Source organism: Anolis carolinensis, chromosome 3 (genome assembly GCF_035594765.1).
Source record: "Anolis carolinensis isolate JA03-04 chromosome 3, rAnoCar3.1.pri, whole genome shotgun sequence".
NCBI classification, from domain to species: domain Eukaryota; kingdom Metazoa; phylum Chordata; class Lepidosauria; order Squamata; family Dactyloidae; genus Anolis; species Anolis carolinensis.
This window is the reverse complement of record NC_085843.1, coordinates 9,532,619-9,553,044: the sequence shown is the minus strand read 5'-3', so window position 1 is coordinate 9,553,044 and position 20,426 is coordinate 9,532,619. Positions and strand designations below refer to the sequence as shown.

Sequence of the window (20,426 nt, the reverse complement as noted above, 5' to 3'; positions counted from 1 at the left end):
CTTTAGTAAAATCGTAGTTTGTCCATGCTGATGCAAATAATAGTCTTCCAATACTAAATGCTGATCAGGCCTGATCTTGACTCCTATGGTCAGTTTGTAGCATATCATTTTAAGACAGATGCAGATAAATTGGAGGAGGTTCAGAGGACAGAAAGTACTTATAAGGGGTAAGAAGGGCAAAACATTTGAGGAGAGGTTGAAGGAGTTGGCATGATCAGCCTGATGAAGAGAAGACTGAGGAGTGACATGACTGGACTCTCAATATCTAGGCGTTCAGAGTGATTCTGTATTGAACTTCCTGTGGAAGTTGACCATTGAATGCACTGGAGGCCTATGGAGAACACTTCTCTATTTTATTTAGCTTTCAGCATATTATATACACTTGATTTCAGCTGGAGCCCCAGTAGCACAGTAGGTTAAACCCTTGTGCCGGCAGGACTCTTGACCGAAAGGTCAGTGTTTTGAATCAGGGGAGTGGGGTGAACTCCCATCTGTCAGCTCTGGCTCCCCATGCGGGGACATGAGAGAAGCCTCCCACATCCCCTGGGCAACATCCTTTCAGATGGCCAATTCTCTTTCACCAGAAGCGACTTGCAGTTGCTCCTGACGCACGTACACAAAAAAAAAATCTGGTGCATGTGCATATATATTTTATTATTATGGTCAGTAACCAGCACCAAAAGGTGCATATCCATGTTCTTGAATATTGATACAGCATATATAATGCATACACTTACAAATCTTTTGACTGCACCTTATCCTTCTATACAATCTTTTTACTGCTGACATTTTATTATGTACTAGTTTGGGTACCCAGCGATGCCCAGGTTATTTGAAAAGGGCCTGGTTTGTTTTTGGATGTTAGGTAGTATCAGTTTGGTCATATGTTACCCTATTTCTTAGGAAAAAAACTCAATCTTTGCTTTTGTTTTTTATGAATGCTCCCATTGGAAAATGTATAAGGATGTGGGTGAACTACAGTTCCCAAAACTCTTGGGTTAATCCTTCCAAAAGGTTTCCAGTATTCACAGTTGGCCATGTTGGGACTGTGTGCCAAGTTTGGTCCAGATCCGTCATCGGATGGGTTCAGTGTTCTCCGGATGAGGGTGAATTACAATTCCCAGATTCCCAGGGCAATCTTCCTGAAACACCTGCCAGGATTCACAGTTGGCCATGTTGAGTCTGTGTGATAAATTTGGTCCAAATCCGTCACTTACTGGGTTCAGTGTTCTCTGAATACGGGTGAACTATAACTCAGATGCCAAGGTCAATCATCCCAAGTTGGCAGCGCTGTGTGCCAAGTTTGGTACAGATCCATCATCAGAGGGCTCACAGAATACAGTTGAACTATAACTCCCAGAGATAAAGGTCAGTCACCTCCAAAGTCCACCGGTATTCCCAGTTGGCCATGTTGTAATTTGTGAGCCAAGTTTGGTCCAGATCCCTCATCAGATCGGTTCAGTGTTCTCTGAATATGGGTAAACTATAACTCCTGTATGTCACAAAAAAAATCACCCCGAAACCCCACCAGTATGCAAATTTGGCCATGTTGGTTCTGTGTGCCAAGTTAGTTCCAGGTCCATCGTTGGGTGGGGTTCAAAGTGCTCTTAGATTGCAGGTGAACTATAAATCCCAGTCCATACAACTCCTATAAATCATGGTGAATTCTCCCCAAACTTCTCCAGTCCGTTCAGTTGCTGATCGATTCCTCTGTTTGCTGTGTGCCATAGGAAAGGATAGGAAACAGTTAAGGGAGAGGCATGCAAATGGAGAGAGAAAGGAACACTGGGATTTTCAATTTTTTTATGTGTATAGATTTGTTAAAAATCTCCTATTATCCTGACCACATATTTTATCTATATCTTTATCCTTAACCATGTGCACAATTTTCTTCGTTCCTGTACAATATTCATACTGGCTTTGCTGCTTTTTATCCATTCCATATAAGTCATCCATTCATTTTTAAATTTCTCCTATTTTATCCTCCTGCTATAATTTCAGATTGGACCTAATCATATAGCTAGTCATTCCTATTTCCCATATTTTCTATGACTTTGTGCGTCAGTGTAGATCTAAATTTATATTTATTGGGTGGTATTTGGGATGGGTGCTTCAAACTGGATGGGTGGTGGTGCCTTACATGGCCTTGTGATTTAGCAGGTAAACAGTTTAGGATATGGTTTTTATGAAAGGTTGTATTCATATATATGAATCTGCCATTCTTTTCAGTCAGGGACAGGGATCTACTGTTCTGCCGAGTTTCCCACCTCCATCTCCATTTCCTCCTTCGTCACCAACCCCCTGGAAATGCAATTAGGTGATGAATCCCTGTTGTTAGCTCTGGTCACACATCCAAAGAACATAGGGATTCCTGACTCTTTTCCAATGGGTTTTGAGTGCCAAGTCAACCAGCAAGGAATGGTTTGTAAGGAGACAAAGTTAATAGAAGCAGCCAATATTTACCTAGATCAGGCTTAAGTGGCTGAGGGGGAAAAGGAAGGGGCTTGAGGCTGTTAGGAATTGCGGGAGTTGAAGTCCAAAACACCTGGAGGGACGAAGTTTGCCCATGCCTGACCTACATTCTGCATCTCCAAATTGGCCTTCTTCCATTATGATTCTTGGACTTGGCATCTATGTCCTCCTCCAAATTTTTCCAAGTTTTACTTTTCTAGGATCTGTATACTTAACGGGAGAGGCCCTCAACCTGGAGAATAATGAGGCTCTTGTTTGGGGACTGTACTTTTCAGAAAAACATATTCCATGAAACAAGCCTTATATCCAACCATAGGCTGAACGTTGCGAGAAATGTTTTCCTCCAGCCGTCATGCCAACAAGTTTGAAAGGTCGGCGGTTTCCCACAGAATGTCACACCTCTCCCGTAATAATTTTACCACCTCTTTAAATAGGAGGAAAGGCTTTTTCATTGATGACAAGCCTGTCGGGAAGACAGTCAGGTCTTGTTAACTTGGCGCAAATCTCCAGTTTCGGTAAATACTGCTTTCATAACAGACAGTGGACCATTGAGTATTGGATGGAGACCTCCAACCCATCTTATAAACCTGGCATTTATGGCTACAGCATATAAGCGAGAAGATTGTGGTAAAATATACGAATATTTGTACATCTAGATTTGTTATGCTCAGTCAATTTGCGCAGCATGTGAGAGATAACCACAAGTGCATCAATATTTTGAATTTATTTTGGCAGCCTTAATTCTGGGACCTTAGAATGTCTCTCAAAGTTCTGCACACAAAGTACTGATTCCGCAATACTTATTTATATGTGCTCAAGGCTACTCATGTAATATCTCTCCACCTTAACTACAACTAAAGTCTGTCAAGAAGATAGTAGTGACCATAAGGTCGCAGCCCCATGATGACAATGTTCTTTCCTTTCAATGTTGCAGACACACTGCCGCTTTTGGCCCTTTCTGCAGTGAGATCTGAGCTGCTCTGAATCATTCCTCTTTTTCCTCTCCCACTGGGACCGGGGCTGAAATGATGCTGAGTTGACTGCTTTGCCAGAAACATGACTGTGTTCAGATTCTCCAAGGTGCAGAGATTGAACTCTCTCCCTCAGGCTGTTCCTGAAGCCATTTCTCTTATCTCCATGCTGCCCTTTGTAAAATTACAACTTATCCGTGGAGTTTTGTTTTATTAATTACTTGAGCTTTAAAAAACTTATCTTGAGTGCCTCATGTTAAGAAAGACAGGTGAAATCGACCTGTGTTCAGGAGATACTTGAGTTTTGTTGAGTTAGAAAACAGTCACTGCTTATCCTACAGACTCTGAAGGAACCAGGCCTTGTCTGATCTAAGCAGGGTTGGCCCTGGTTTGTACTTAGATGGGAGATCGCCAAGGAATACTAGGTGCTATAGGCTGTATTTCAGAGGACAGAATTGGCAAAACCAACCTTTAGCACTCCTTGACTAAGAAAACCCTCTAAAAATTCATGGAGTTGCCATAAAGTAACTGGCAACCCACGCATGGTTTACCCAGAGGTAAAACAGGCACTAATACTGGAAAGCATTAATTGTATAATATCCTATTGCTGATGTAACTATTGGTTATATCAAAAAACATCAGCTAGGGAACTACAAGGCACACACCTGTCTCCCATACTAGCGATAGGCAATTGAGATGTACCTACAATCATGGACTCAGAGAGCTGGAAGAGACCCCAAGGGCCATCCAGTCCATCCCCCTTCTACTATGCAGGAACACACAATCATAAAATCATAGAGTTGGAAGAGACCTCGTGGGCCATCCAGTCCAATCCCCTGCCAAGAAGCAAGAAAATCGCATTCAAAGCACCCCCGACAGATGGCCATCCAGCCTCTGTTTGAAAGCCTCCAAAGAAGGAGCCTCTACCACACTCTGAGGCAGAGAGTTCCAATGCTAAACAGCTCTCTCCCATAGTGAGGAAGTTCTTCCTCATGTTCAGGTGGCAGCTCCTTTCCTATCGTTTGAAGCCATTGTTCCATTGCGTCCTAGTCTCCAGGGCTGCAGAAAACAAGCTTGCTTCCTCCTCCCTATGACTTCCCTTCACACATTTATACATTACCATAATCATGTCTCCTCTCAGCCTTCTCTTCTGCAGGCTAAACATGCCCAACTCTTTAAGCCGCTCCTCATAGGGTCATTTTAGTCGCTCTCTTCTGGACACATTCCAGCTTGTCAACATCTCCCTTCAATTGTGGTGCCCAGAATTGGACACAGTGTGATTCCAGGTGTGGTTTGATCAAGGCAGAATAGAGGGGGAGCATGACTTCCCTGGATCTAGACACTAGACTTCTATTTAAGCAGGCCAAAATCCCATTGGCTTTTTTTAGCTGCCGTATCACATTGTTGGCTCATGTCCACGAGGACTCCAAGATCTTTTTCACTCCTAACAGATGGCCATCTCACCTTTGTTTAGAAACCCCCAGAGAAGGAGATTCAGCCACACTCTGAGGCGATGTATTCCACTGTTGAATAATTCTTAGTATCAAGATGAAGAAGAAGGGATGTGATAGCCACGTTTAAATACTGTATTTGAAAGGATGTTGTACTGAGGAGAGGGCAAGCTTGTTTTCTACTGCTTCGGAGTCTGGGGCACAACAAAAGTAAAAACTTGGTTTTGGACCAGGCTTTTGGAGAATAGCTTAGTGGAATAATCAATTTAAGTTCATGTGCAATGACTATGGAATGGCCTTGGATTATGGGTTTCGGATGATGTGATTTTAATGCTGAATGTAATGTTTTTAAGAGATTCTGCCTTAATATTAGGAAGAACTTCCTGACAGCTAGAGCTGTTTGACAGTGGAATATGCTGCCTTGAAGTCTGGCAAAGTTTCCTTCTTTGGAGGTTTTTCAACCCATGCTGGATATCCATCTATCATGAGTGTTTTGGTTATGTTTTCCTGCATATGAAAATGGGATTGGGTTTGATGGCCTTTGGGATCTCTGCTAACTGTTACAATTCTAAGTAACCCACATAAGAGGAAATGGAAAGGGGGACAAACACAGAGAAAATATTTTGACTCCCCATACTTTTTCTGCAGATGCATGGGCTGATTTTCTTTTGCAAGTAGAACATTTTATCCCCCCTATGGATCTTTGAGGATCTCAAAGCTCTTCTCCTGGGGTGCTTTGAAAGATAAATATGGAGTTGGCTTCCATTGCCTCATCACAACAATTCTGTGAAGCAAGTTAGGTGAAGGAGACAGGGAGAGGGAAGAAATTACCTCAAACGACCCAGTAAACATAATAGTTGAGCTGTAGGTTGAGCCTAAGTTCTTCCAACATGGTGTCTGTGTTACCTAACACAGCTTGTCTGTACTCTGCGTCTTAGAAATTCTCTTCCATTTGTGAAATGTGTGAGCTACAGGAATAACATAATGACCACCGTCTGTTGCTTTTTTCTGCCATGTCCCAGTTACCTGGTGGGGGATGAGCTGTGGGTCGTCATGGAGTATTTGGCGGGAGGCTCGTTGACAGATGTCGTGACGGAGACCTGCATGGACGAAGGACAGATCGCCGCTGTGTGTCGAGAGGTAAGCCTTTTAACTGTGTTGTCGAGGTAAGCTTTTTAACTATCGATCAGCACCCTGAAGCTTTACTGATAAATGGCTAAGGTGTGCTTTCCAGACTTCCCAAGGAAGACAGAATGTGACATCTCTCAGAATATAAAAGGCGCTTCTAATAATAAGTATAAGCCAACCAATTCCAGTCGATCCAAAAATACTTCTTCTCTCCATCTTTTGTGACTGAGGTGTTAAATTATAAAGAACGAATGGCCTTTTTTTGTACTGCAAGAGTGGGAATTGCTAAGAACTTTTTTTGGGGGGGGGATTAAAGTACTTTATGCACTCATATATAAGTCTAGAAATGATAGCTGCAAACTGGCCCCAAAAACCTGAGTTGACTTATGCATAGGTTAGTAAAGGTACGGTATCCAAAAAGGAACAATCCCACTTTTTTTGGTCTGGCAAAAGGCAAGAGCTTAGTCTGTCCCAGGATAAACCGAAATAAGCATTGAGCCCCCCTCTTCCCTCTCCATTGCAATGCCACCTCTGGCCTTTTTGAATGATGGGTCAGGAAAATGGACTTATCACATCAAAATCCATGATTTTGGTCCCCAAACTTCTCTTCGAGTTATACATGAGGTCAGCTTATACATGAGTACGTATTACATTTTTCAGTTGAAGCCTGGTACAAAAAGATATGAGTAATCACTTAAAGAAAAACGTAATTCTGACGAGTCAGAATTAAGTGCCTTTTCATCATGGCTTTTGTTTTGTTAATTTCATCAGTGTCGGGGTGAAGTTGTACCTTCCCACTGAGACATCTGGAATAGTGGAAAGATACATTAGCCCCCGGTGGTGCAGCGAGTTAAATTGCTGAGCTGCTGAACTTGCTGACCGAAAGGTCGGCAGTTTGAATCTGGGGAACAGGAAGTTGAAGAGCTGGCGTTATCCATAGACACCTCCAAGGTTATGTGGCCAGCATGACTGTATAGAGCGCTGTTGCCTTCCCGCCGGAGCGGTACCTGTTGATCTACTCACATTTTGCATGTTTTTGAACTGCTTGGTTGGCAGAAGCTTGGCCTAACAGTGGGAGCTCACCCGCTCCCCTGATACAAACTGCCGACCATTCGGTCAGCAAGTTCAGCAGCTCAGTGGTTTAAATCGCTGCGCCACTGGGGCATATAAAACATAAATAAATATTACGTTTAGACTTGGGTTCATTAACCATCCATGTATGTTTTGTCCTTTTACTCCTTCTCCCTCCCTTTTCTCTTTCTTCTACAGTGTCTTCAAGCTTTGGAATTCCTCCACTCCAACCAGGTTATCCACCGGGACATTAAAAGCGACAATATCCTTCTAGGGATGGATGGCTCAGTCAAGCTAAGTACGTGGACAGAATGATTAGAGATTTGAAGTTGCATTTATTATGTGGTACAAACACATATTTGAATAAAAATCACAAGTGCTATTTTTTTTTACCTAAGATAATATTTCTGTATGCATTTGCTATCTGCATATTCAGTGAATTTTAACCTGCATTTTAATATATGTATAACATGTGTTTTGATAGTGTTTTATCTATGTTTGAACAATGTTATACCCTACCTCAAGTCATAAGGAGTCGCAATGCATGTGTTGTTGTTGTTGTTGTTGTTGTTATCGTTATTATTATTATCAACTTGCAATTGTACTAGTAAAGGTAAAGGTAAAGGTTTCCCTTGACGTTAAGTCCAGTCATGTCTGACTCTGGGGGTTGGTGCTTATCTCCATTTCTAAGCCGAAGAGCCGGCGTTGTCCGTAGACACCTCCAAGGTCATGTGGCCGGCATGGCTGCATGGAGCGCCGTTACCTTCCTGCCGGAGCAGTACCTATTGATCTACTCACATTTGCATGTTTTCGAACTGTTAGGTTGGCAGAAGCTGGAGCAACAGCGGGCGCTCACTCCGCTCCCGAGATTTGAACCTGGGATCTTTCGGTCTGCAAGTTCAGCAGCTCAGTGCTTTAACACACTTCGCCACCGGGGCTCCTTAATTGTACTATTACTTACTGAATTTGTAGTAATTTGTTGTATTTATATTCAACCTTCAGTCATTCCTAAACTCTCCCTTTCCATGTGTTTTGGACTCCTAGAAGCCTAGTCTGCCTTGTCCAATGGCCAGGGATTTTGGAAGCTGAGGTCCAAAACGTCTTGAAAAACAGAGTTCAGAAACACTGCCCCAGCCATCATACTGGCCTGTGTGCCACTGCAGCACAAACCCCCACATGAAGGAGGAAAAATTAGTTTGCCAATGGGAGAATTATGGGTTATTTCACACTTTATGGTAGATCCACGTAAATATGAATGCCAGTGTTTGGTTTGGGTTTCATTCCTTTTTGTAGTTTATTGAGGGGATAGACTAACCATGTGCAAATTTTGGCCCTCCAGGTGTTTTGGACTCCAACTCCCACAATCCCTAACAGCCTACCGGCTGTTTATTTATTACCCTTGTTTTTTTCCTCTCCACAGCTGATTTCGGCTTCTGTGCTCAGATCACTCCAGAGCAGAGCAAGCGCAGCACCATGGTGGGGACACCGTATTGGATGGCTCCCGAGGTGGTGACAAGAAAGGCTTATGGGCCCAAGGTGGACATCTGGTCGCTGGGGATCATGGCCATTGAAATGATTGAGGGGGAGCCTCCGTATCTCAACGAGAATCCCTTGAGGGTAAGCGTTTGAATGTCCGAGGAATATTCGACTCTGCCACATAGAATTCCAAGATAATTTTTCATCCAGGCTTTGGTCTTGTCTTTGGGAGACAGAAGAGAAACTCTTAAGTGACTATCTAAAAGTCAAAATAGTGGTCTACATCAGGCATGGGCAAACTCTAAGGGCTCTGCAGAGCACAGTATGAGAACTACTGGTCTAGACTATTCTTAACCTTTTGGAAAACCAGTATTTCCAAAGCCATTTGGAAGCATGGCCCTTTTTGAAGATCAGTTGGATTCACACTATTTGGAATAATCATAATTTTTTGTAAAGTATGATCTTCCTGAGAAAAGTTACAAACTCGCTTGAGTCAATGTGTTGTCTAAGGCTTTCATGGCCGGGATCACAGGGTTATTGTATGTTTTCCAAGCTGTATGGCCATGTTCCAGAAGTATTCTCTCCTTATGTTTCGCCCACATCTATGGCAGGCATCCTTAGAGGTTGTGAGGTAATATGTGACAGGCTGGATGGCCATCTGTTGGGAGGGCTTTGATGGTGTCCTTCTGGCCTGGCAGACCAGGGTTGGATTAGATGGCCCTTCTGGTCCCTTCCAACTCGTGGATTCTGTGACTCTAAAGCAGCATACCTCACAACCTCTGAGGATGCCTGCCATAGATGTGGGCGAAACATCAGGAGAGAATACTTCTGGAACATGGCCATTCAGCCCAGAAAACATACAACAACCCTGTCGCTTGAGTCAGTCTTCTCCTTAGTGGCAAATATCCACTAGTATTCATGCAAGGCAAACTAGGTTTCTCAGTTGTTAGACCGATATTCCTGTTTTTTTCTCTGAACTGTTTGGAACAAAGATCTGTCAATGCATAAAATATATAGCAGATCTTCAGAAGTGTTATTTCAGTTGCCCCCCCAAAAAGCATATATACTCTCCCTTAAAATATATTGCTTTTAAATCATGCTCTCAAGAGGCCAAAAAATGAGCAGTCTTCGTTAAAAGTTATCATAGTTGATTTACTTAGAAACCTTCATGTATTCGGCATATAGGTACATTGCTTATTGGTTCAAAGTTTAAACAGTCTTTAAACTTCTTTAAGCATTATGTTTCAGTCTCTTCTGTGTTGTATACAGACAAACACTCTTCTGATGCATACTGTGCTCAACTAACTTCTAATGTATACTGACTGACTTCTGCAGCATACTTCACTCAATTACATACTGTACTGATTGACTGATGCATACTGACTACTATACTATACTCAACTGAACTGACTTCTAAAATGAGTCTCAGTCTGAATAGTCCCAGATCTGGTCACATGGTCTGTAGTCCCTCCCACAACCGCAAACAACACAGAGTTAAAGGAAAAACTGCATGCCAATATATACCGGGTTTCCCCGAAAATAAGACAGTGTCTTATATTATTTTTTACTCCCAAAGATGCGCTAGGTCTTATTTTCAGGGGATGTCTTATTTTTCCATGAAGAAGAATTCACATTTATTGTTGAACAAAAAAGTGAACATTTATTCTATACTGTACAATAGTTGTCATCACAAACCAACATAACCAAACCAGACAAACTGTGACTCCTGTCAAGAATTTCTTGTTACTACCATTATTTCCATATACAACTGGTATGCACATTTACCAATCCTGCATGCTATGGTGTTTTGTTTGGCGGCGCCAGGCATGCTTCCAAACAAATAGTTTGCTAGGTCTTACTTTCGTGGGAGGCCTTATATTTAGCAATTCAGTAACACCTCTACTAGGTCTTATTTTTTGGGGATGTCTTATTTTCGGGGAAACAGGGTACATACAATACAGTAAACAGTCTCAATTATATACATAACAAATAACTAGTATAGGGGAGCCCCCCGTGGTGCAGCGTGTTAAAGCGCTGAGCTGCTGAACTTGTGGACCGAAAGATTGCAGGTTCGAATCTGAGGAGTGGAGTGAGCATCTGCTGTTAGCCCCAGCTTCTGCCAACCTAGCAGTTTGAAAACATGCAAATGTGAGTAGATCAATAGGTACCGCTCCGGCAGGAAGGTAACGGCACTCCATGCAGTCATGCCGGCCACATGAGGTTGGAGGAGTCTACGGACAACGCCGGCTCTTGGGCTTAGAAATGGAGAGGAGCACCAACCCCCAAAGTTGGACACGACTGGACTTGATGTCAGGGGAAATCTTTTACTAACTAGTATAGGAGGCTTGTAGGAGGTTGCTATTTCCAACACTCCCAAAAGATGTAGATTTTCCTGGAAGCCCAGAACAGCCCTTTGCCTACTCTAAAGACTTACTGTGACTTGCAATCCAAAGTGGCAATCCCTTTGTTTCTAAGTGCATTAGTAAACATGGTATTGCTGACTGAAGCATGGATTATGATTCTTTCGGAGCACATCCACTCCTTCCAATCTGGCAATGAGCTGCATTCCCATTCCACCCCACTGTGCTTGCATATGGTTACACCAGATTGACTTTTTCTCAGATGTTACTTTGATCTTTCTGGTGTTTTGAACTACCTGAGCTTCCCTCTGTGCTGTTATTACCTTCTCTTCTCTTCCGGTCTCTTTAAGGCTTTGTATCTCATTGCCACCAATGGCACGCCTGAGCTGCAGAACCCGGAGAAGCTTTCGCCCATATTTAGAGACTTTCTCAATCGCTGCCTTGAGATGGATGTGGAGAAGAGGGGGTCTGCTAACGAACTCCTCCAGGTAAGGCTGCAGAAAGGGAGACCGAGAGAAATAAATACATTGGCCTGAATGTTGCTGTTAGTTTTACTCGAGTGGACCCTCTAAATAAATCGTGGTTACATACAGCTTGGTTTACCATATTAACATCGGTTCATTATATCTGCTTTGGTTGATGACTAACAGCAGGGCATGCATATGTGTCAGCTCACCACAGCCGCTCCTGAATGAACACACAAGACTCTCTGTGATATCACCAGAAACTTTTACTGTAGGAAACATGAACATCAGAAAAGCCAAGAATGGGATACTACGGCCAACCCTCCTTTATATACCCTCCCCCTCATTTGAACAGTCTCTTCCCGCTCAGTAAAACCCCGCGCAAATTCCCCGCCAAGTCCAGCAGCCGTTTCTTCTCCAAGTCCTGAGCCGCAGGTGTCTTATCAATGTCAGTGACCCTGAAACTCAGAGCCACATCCAGGCTCTAGTAGCAGGGTTCTGACATGGCGTCCTCCTCCCCTTCATCCTGGAAGGAAAAGATTAAACACAACTATTGTTCTCCGCCGTCCAGAGTTCCTTTATACTTTTTTAACAGGCTGCAATGGAATACCGGGTGTATCTTTCCTAGGTCCTTGGGTAGCCTCAGCTCATAGGTCACTTCGTTTATTCTTTTTGCTACCCTGAATGGTCCTATATAGCGTGGAGCCAATTTCTTGGATGGGAATCCCAATTTTAGGTTTTTTGTGCTCAGCCAAACCAGATCTCCTTCGCCCAATTTGTCCCCCTCTCGGCGCCTACGATCCGCAAAGAGCTTGTACTTCTTTTGTGTTTCCCGCAATGCCTCTACCACGGTTTGCCACCCTTGCTTGATTTTGGCCGGCCATTCCTCGTCGGTCTGGCCCTCCCCTTCCTTCCACTCGGGTAGCCTGGGGAAAGGTGCCACCTCCTGTCCGTATACTATTTCGAATGGGGCACGACCTGTGGCCGAATGTACGGCCCCGTTAAAAGCCATCTCAGCAAACGGTAGAAGGTCCGCCCAATCATCCTGTCTATAATTGGTGTACATCCTTAAGAATTGGCACAGTGTCTGTTGGGTACGTTCGACCCCCCCGTTGGTCGCGGGATGAAAGGCCGAGCTCAGGTTCCTTTCTGCTCCTAACAGCTGTAAGAATTTTCCCCAAAATTTTGCAGTAAATTGGACTCCCCGGTCGCTAATTATTTTGTCGGGACACCCATGTAGGCGATATACATGCTTCACATACAAATCAGCAAGTTTTTCAGCTGAAGGGAGTTTTGGCAGGGCCACAAAGTGTGCCTGTTTTGAGAATAGGTCCAATATTGTCCAAATGTATCTGTGGCCTCTGCTGGGGGGTAGTTCGCCTACAAAATCCATGGCTACGCATTCCCATGGCCTCATGGGCTCCACCACCTTCTGCAATAGCCCCTGGGGCTTCCCCGGTGGTGTTTTTCCCTCTGCACATAATTCACACTGCGTGACGTACCCCCTGGCGTCTTTCCTCATTCCGGGCCACCAGCATTGTCTGGCCAACAGTTTAATAGTCCTGGTGGGGCCTAGATGACCCGCACCTTTGTTATCATGGTACTTCCTTAACATTTCTCGTCTTAAACATTCAGGGATATACAATTTCTTATTTACAAACACCAAATCCCCACACAATTCTCCCTTTTCTTTGTTAGTTTGTAACCATTTGTCCATTCCATACGCTCGCTTCAACTCTTCCTCCCATATTTCTCCTCCCCCCGTGGAAATGGCAGTACGTTTGTTTTCTTTGGCCGCTTGTGCTCGAGTTAGTACTGCCAGGCCCCATTGCTTATCTAGGAATAGGCTCCCTTCAGATTCCTGAATTCCTCCCCCGTGCTGAGGCATCCGAGAGAGAGCGTCAGCGAGTATGTTATGTTTCCCCTGGAAGAATCTGAGTCTGAAATCAAAACGGCTGAAATATTGGGCCCATCTAATTTGCTTCGCTGATAGTTTACGAGGGGATCTTAGATACTGTAAATTTCTATGATCAGTCCACACCTCAAACGGTGTTCCACTTCCTTCCAGAAAGTGTCTCCAGCACTCTAGTGCTTTTAGAATAGCTAAGGCTTCTCTCTCCCAAATTGGCCAGTTTTTTTCTGTATCGCTAAACTTTTTTGACAGATAGCCACATGGCTTCAGGTTCCCCCCCTCGTCTTTCTGCAGCAGAACTGCCCCATATGCCCGGTCTGACGCATCGCAATGTAATACAAAGGCTTTAGACATATCAGGGTGCTGTAGGACAGGCTCCTCAGTAAAACGCTTTTTAAGGGCTTCGAAAGCTTCCTGGCATTCTATTGTCCATGTCAGTTTGGCCCCTGGGGCCTTCACTTTGGCTGTTTCTCCCCTGCCTTTAGTCTTTAACAAATCCGTTAATGGCAAAGTGAGGCGCGCAAAGTCCTTGATAAATGTTCTATAGAAGTTTGCGAACCCTAGGAAGGATTGCAGCTGCTTCCGTGTTTTGGGGGCTTCCCACCCCCTCACGTCTTCTACCTTCGCAGGGTCCATCGCCACTCCCTGGGAGGAAATCCTATACCCCAGAAAGTCTATCTGGTCTTTATTGAACTCGCACTTGGCAAGCTTCGCATACAGTTTTGCTTCTCTCAACTTTTGCAGGACTTCCCTGACTAGTTCTATGTGTTGCTCCTTAGTCCGAGATATTATCAATATGTCATCTAAAAAAACAAAGACCCCCTTGTACAACAATGGATGCAACACTTCGTTGATTAATTGCATGAACGCGGCACCTCCGCCGCACAAACCGAAGGGGAGCACACGATAATTGAATAATCCGAATGCACAGGAGAAGGCCGTCTTCCACCTGTCCTCTGGTTTGATCTGCAATTTATGGTACGCTTCAATTAAGTCCAATTTAGTGAATATCTGTCCCTCCGATAACTGGGCGATCAAGTCCTTCACTAAGGGTAGGGGGTATTTATTTACAGAACTGATTGCATTCAGGCCCCTGTAGTCAATGCAGAGCCTCAGCGTTTGGTCCTTTTTCCGCCTGAACAACACAGGCGCCCCTAGAGGGGAATTTGAAGGCTCTATGAAACCCCTCGCTAGGTTTTTATCAATGTATTTTCTCAGTTCCTCCTTTTCCCTAGCCGACATTGGGTATATTTTTGCCTTGGGAAGCTCTGCTCCTGGGACTAGCTCTATCTTCACTTCAACTCTCCGCTTCGGTGGGAAACTGTCTGCTTCCTTCTCATCAAATACGTCCACAAAATCCCGATACTCTGGGGGTAATTTATCTGCCAGTTCTGCTATCCTGATAGAGTCTTCCTCCCCCCTTTTCCCCGGCTCTCTCTCCACTTCCTGGCTCCCTTCTTCCAACTTCATCCTGAAGATCATGCTCTTATCCTCCCAGTTGATTTGCGGGTTGGCCTGCCCCAGCCATGGCATGCCTAGTATAACATTATAGCTGGCTATTTGTGATATCACAAATGACACCTTTCCTTCCCAACTCCCTATCTTAGACTTTACATCTTCGGCACTGTACTTAGCTAATGATCCCGATGCTGTGGATCCGTCCAACTGCGAAAAAGCTATTGGGGATTCTAGGTTCGTTCTTTCGCATCCCAATCCCTCGGCTAATTCAGGGGAGATGATGTTCCTGGAACATCCACAATCCACAAATGCTTTGCAGGTTGCTTGTTTGCTGCCACTTTCAAGCTGAATGGGGACCACTATCATGGCTTTGTCCTGACTTACCAACCCCCCCGAGTGGTGCCTCATCGGTGGTTCTTCCTCGGCGCGTTTCCCTGCCACGGCTCTTGGTTTGGGCGGGCCTCCGCCTTCCCCTTTTCTCTGCCAGCACTCGGCAGCCCTGTGGCCCAAACGGCCGCACACGAAGCAGCCCCTCCTGCTGGTGCTCACGTTCCCTGTCGGCTCCGTTCTCCTCCCGGCTGGGGTTGATCCCTCCTTCCGGCTCCCCTCTTTCATCTGCGGCCGCTGCTGTAGCCCTCCTCGGTGCCTCCTCGCCTGGGCCAGCGATGTCTCGACGCGCCCCGCCAGCTGAATCCATCCGCGCAGTGTGTCAGGCTCATCACGATGCACCGCCCAGGAGAGGATCTCCCGCCTGAGACCCTCTTTGAAGAGTTCTATCTTTGTTACTGCAGACCATTCCGGCACCTTTTCGGCGAGGCATTGGAACTCCTCCGCATACTCAGATACCGACCTCTGCCCCTGGGAGACGGTCTTCAACTTCTCCCTCGCCCGGATCTGCTCCAGTGGATCTCGGAAACGGGTCTCCAGGGCCCCCATAAAGCGTCGGAGTGACCCCAGACATGGGTCGCGCCGCGCGTGCAGTTGAACGTACCAGCTGGCCGCTCCCCTCTTCAACACTGCACCAATGGCCCGTACCCGGCTGGATTCCGTTCTAAAAGTGTGAGCATTGTCCTCCATATAGCCCCTCACCGTGGTCAGGAAAAAATCCAGTTCAGAGGACTCTCCCCCAAACTCGATCCTTAGTTCCTCTCGTCTCGGTAGGGGTCCCTGTGGTGGCAATCCCCAATTCTCCGCCCGTCGCAAGCCCCCTTGCGGACCAGTGGGCCCCGCTGCTGCTTCTCTTGGCCCTGTGCCACGCCCGGCATTCGCCAGGGGCACCAGGGTCTCAGTTGGGAGCGTAGCCGGGATTCTCGGAGGCTTTTCCCCTTCGTCGTCACTCTCCTCCACCCGCGTCAGGCTTGTTTGGGTCTTGGGCCGGGCACCGGGCTCCTTTCGCATTTCCCTTCCCTTCGGTGCTGGGAGGTCTGCAAAGCCCTGGCTGCTTCCCACGCTCACGTCCCACATTGAGCTAGCCCGAAGTTCCCTTCCTCTCTCCGGCTCCGCCAAAACCGCCAGGCGCTCCATCGCCCTCGACATCACTGCCAGGGTGGTCTCCATCGCCGACATCCTCTCCTCCAGAAACACCATCCTTTGTGGGCCTGGGGAAGGTGAACCTTCCTCTCCTCCGGTGCTGTCTCCCCGCACCACTCCACGCCTCTGGGTTACCCCATTTGGCTGGGCATAAGCGGTGGATGACGCCAGGGCCGCCAGCTGGTGGAACTCAGCGTCCGGCTCGGGAGTGGCCCTTTCCGACCTTCCTCCTCCTGCGCCCAAGAGCTCTTCATCCTCCACTTGCATGTTACACCTCACCGCTACAGCGGGATGGTGTCCGTATTCTTGGCTTAGTGTCAGCTCACCACAGCCGCTCCTGAATGAACACACAAGACTCTCTGTGATATCACCAGAAACTTTTACTGTAGGAAACATGAACATCAGAAAAGCCAAGAATGGGATACTACGGCCAACCCTCCTTTATATACCCTCCCCCTCATTTGAACAGTCTCTTCCCGCTCAGTAAAACCCCGCGCAAATTCCCCGCCAAGTCCAGCAGCCGTTTCTTCTCCAAGTCCTGAGCCGCAGGTGTCTTATCAATGTCAGTGACCCTGAAACTCAGAGCCACATCCAGGCTCTAGTAGCAGGGTTCTGACACATATGTATCAAAATTGTGTTGTCAAAGGCTTTCATGGCCAGAATCACTGGGTTGCTGTGAGTTTTCTGGGCTGTATGGCCATATTCCAGAAGCATTCTCTCCTCACATTTTGCCCACATCTACCTGGAATTCCTCTGTCTTCTGGGTGTTGTTCTTTATTTACTGTCCTTATTTTAGAGTTTTTTAATGCTGGTAGTCAGATTTTGTTCATTTTCATGGTTTCCTCTGTTGAAATTGTCCACATGCTCTAAAATTCCAGACATGAAACAATCAGGGTCAGCTAACACCTCCCAACAAAAGATTCCCCCAGGCAGGAAGTAGCCAGGCTTTGAAGCTGCAAGGCCATTTAATGCTAATCAAGGTGGCCAACTGCAACATTCACACTTGCCTAAAAGAGACAAAAGAGTTCTTTCTCCCACTCTGGACTTTCCACAGGTATATAAACCCCATTGCCTAGCTTCCAACAAACCTCACAACCTCTGAGGATGCCTGCCATAGATGTGGGTGAAATGTCAGGAGAGAATGGAATCAAATTGTAAGGAAAGAGATGTCAGAAATATAAAAATTAACTAGGTATTTTTAATTACAAAAATGTGAGTCAAGCACAGAAAAGGTTAAATAAGCTAGCATCGCCCGAGGAGAATAAGTAGGCCAAAGCTAGTTTCGTTCCTGAGGAGTGTGAGATTGCCTCAGTGTGAGAAGGCCTGGTGTGAGAAGCTTCTGTGAGAGAAGCCCCAGGTTGAAGGCCTTGTGTGAGAAGCGCCAGTGTGAAGGTCTTTTGTGTAAAGGTAGTATGCATGCAGCTCCTGTCATAAGCTCGGTGTGTGAGGAGGCTCTGTGAGAGCAAAGCTGTTATTTATTATTATTATTTACAGTATTTATATTCCGCCCTTCTCACCCCGAAGGGGACTCAGGGAGGATCACATTACAGATATAAGGCAAACATTCAATGCCTTTAACATAGAACAAGGACAAGACAAACATAGGCTCTGAGCTGGCCTCGAACTCATGACCTCTTGGTCAGAGTAATTTGTTACAACTGGCTGCAGCTGGCTGGCTGCTCACCAGCCTGCGCCACAGCCTCTGCATGAGAAAGAAGCCCAGCGTGGAAGCAAAGAAGGAAGTATAAAGAACTTTATTTGTGTTATGGAAACCTTGTTTTTGTAAATAGTGCTACCATATTATTTTGCTACAAAGAAAAGCCTACAAAGGAAGAGATAACATTGGTCTATGTGTTTTTGTTCTGTTTATCACTTTTGGCTACTGGTGTTGGGTCACGCTGCTTCTAGTAAGTTACTCTTCTATATATTTATGGGGAGGGTTTTTTGTTAATAAGCCCACTCGCCCAACAAGAGACTCTACCTAAACATTAGGAAGAACTTCCTGATGGTCAGAGCTGTTTAGCAGTGGAATATGCTGCTTGGGACCTGGTGGTGTCTCCTCTGGAAGTTTTTAAGCAGAGGCTGGATGGCCATCTGTTGAGAGTGCTTAGATTGTGTCTTGCCGTGTGGTAGAGTGAGTATTGGTCTAGATGGCCTTTGTCGACTCTTCCAGCTCCTTAATCCACCCCTCTTTCTTCCCAGAATAGTGGTGAATGTCTCACCATTGCACCACTCTTACATTGTCCGAATACTTCTCTTTCTCTCTTGTTTTCTAGCACCAATTCCTGAAGATTGCCAAACCGCTCTCCAGCCTGACTCCTCTCATCATTGCAGCGAAAGAGGCAGCAAAGAACAACCATTGAAGCGTCCCACATGTGTGGCTGTCGTCATCATTGTGCCAAGCCTTCTTGTTTTTAATTCCCCCCTCCCCTTAAAAAAAACAGTTTCAGAGTACTCGACTGTTAGGACTTTTGCCATGCTCAGAGGAATTTTAATCCAGAGGGGATCAGGATCATGAAAACAAATTGTGTCGGTATCTTAAAAATGGACATGCAGCGGGAACTGGCCTCCCCATTTGAGATGGGAGAGGATTTGTACATTTTAAAGGGCCGCAAAGAGAACGCCTGATCTCAGCCAGTATGTTTTTTAACGTTTTGATTTAAGAAGAAATTGGGGGGGGGGGGGGGGAGGGAGGGAAGGGGGGATTCCTGGAGCCTTTTAGACCCATGTTTTTGCTAATGAGTCCTTACCGTCTGGGCTCCATGCGAGAGCCCTGTTCTTAAACTACTGAAAGACTGGTACGGCTTGGATTACTTGAAAGCTAGGATAGGCCAACGGAGATACCTGGACAGTTTCTTGCTCCGAACCATCATGCATTTGGATATGTCTGCATGCGACTGGAGAAGACGGTGAAAACAGTTAAAATGAAGATCCCCATCGTATGCGGGAAGGAAGATTATATCAACGAACTTCGGTCATCATCCTGCGTGTTCGATTTTTTGTATGTGCGTGTGTGAAACATACGGCGTGCTGATTAAATTCACATGGCTGTTTCCAGCATTCTGATCTCCTATCACCTCTGGATATTTGTGTGTTGTTGTTGTTGGTGTCGTCTCCAGCAGGAATGTAAAGCCCATTTTCATGGAGGCCCACATCAGCTTTCTGGTTGCCTTCAAAAGGCCATTGAATCAGTGGATACAGAGGGCCAACTATGATTATTTTACATACTAGTCAGTGCTTTTTAAATTTTTTTTACCCATTTTGCATTCCCAGATGTTACTGAATTTATTTTTTACAGTATTTATATTCCACCCTTCTCACCCCAAAGAGGTCTCGGGGCGGATCACAGAACACACCTATATGGCAAACATTCAATGCTGTTTATAGATTGACAAAACAGACAATTGTACATAGATAGAGGTATATAGGCTTTTCCCCATCTTCAGCATCTTGGAGGCTTGTGCTTGGTTCTGGCTAAGGGGTTGTGCTGTCACTCCATCTCCCTGCCGAAGAGCTTTTGCTTGTAAACTTCCTCCTTGATCGAATAACCAGCATTTTTCTGGCATTGCCTTATGGGTGCCTTCATCCTTCCTCACTTTTAAGGGATACCTCTACTCACATTTTGCTTTCAAACTGATAGGTAGGCAGAAGCCTGGGCTAAAGGCCAGAAACTCACCCTGACCTGGACTTCGGTTGGCAAGATGGTTAATCTGCTTTGCTAAAGCCCGGCTCAATGACAATTCCCATCACTTTTGGATTATTACCCACCATTTATTTATCATATCAGAAGCAAATTGAGAATACAATTATAATGTATAAAACCACAAACAAAGTTAAACACTTGGTATTATACTAAATTTCCTTTGACCAGAAGCTAGCCACTCTGAGTGCCTCTGGTGTCGCTGTGAGAAGGTCCTCCATGGTGCATGTGGCTCAGGCTGAATTGTAGTAAATGCTGTGTGGTTTGCTCTTCTCCACACTCACATATTGCTGACTCCACTTTGTAGCCTCATTTCCTAACAAAACACACAAAGGTGCAACACACACACAAAAATTGCAGAAACAATAACAGCCAACAAAAAAATATCACTTCACAAAAACCCTTGGATAAAATTAATAAAATACAGCAATAG

The 20,426-nt window shown here is 45.3% G+C and overlaps 1 protein-coding gene and 1 long non-coding RNA gene across 4 annotated transcripts in view; one reads left to right on the top strand and one right to left on the bottom strand.

Annotated features, from left to right (window-relative positions):
- The window catches only part of pak1 (p21 (RAC1) activated kinase 1), a 109,079-nt gene extending 89,726 nt beyond the window's left edge, over nucleotides 1-19,353 (top strand). For all 3 annotated transcript variants that reach the window (XM_062974499.1, XM_062974501.1, XM_062974500.1), the window contains 5 exons: nucleotides 5,917-6,034; nucleotides 7,292-7,391; nucleotides 8,514-8,710; nucleotides 11,280-11,417; nucleotides 18,570-19,353. In XM_062974499.1, the coding sequence (XP_062830569.1) occupies nucleotides 5,917-6,034; nucleotides 7,292-7,391; nucleotides 8,514-8,710; nucleotides 11,280-11,417; nucleotides 18,570-18,656 (640 nt within the window). In that variant the 3' untranslated portion in view covers nucleotides 18,657-19,353. The remainder of the gene's footprint in view (nucleotides 1-5,916; nucleotides 6,035-7,291; nucleotides 7,392-8,513; nucleotides 8,711-11,279; nucleotides 11,418-18,569) is intronic.
- LOC134297321 (uncharacterized) lies at nucleotides 9,701-11,371 on the bottom strand. The gene is made up of 2 exons (XR_010004025.1): nucleotides 11,253-11,371; nucleotides 9,701-10,693 (listed from the first exon to the last, which is right to left on the bottom strand). It is a non-coding gene; the product is annotated as an uncharacterized LOC134297321 (long non-coding RNA).
- Nucleotides 19,354-20,426: the final 1,073 nt, after the last annotated feature.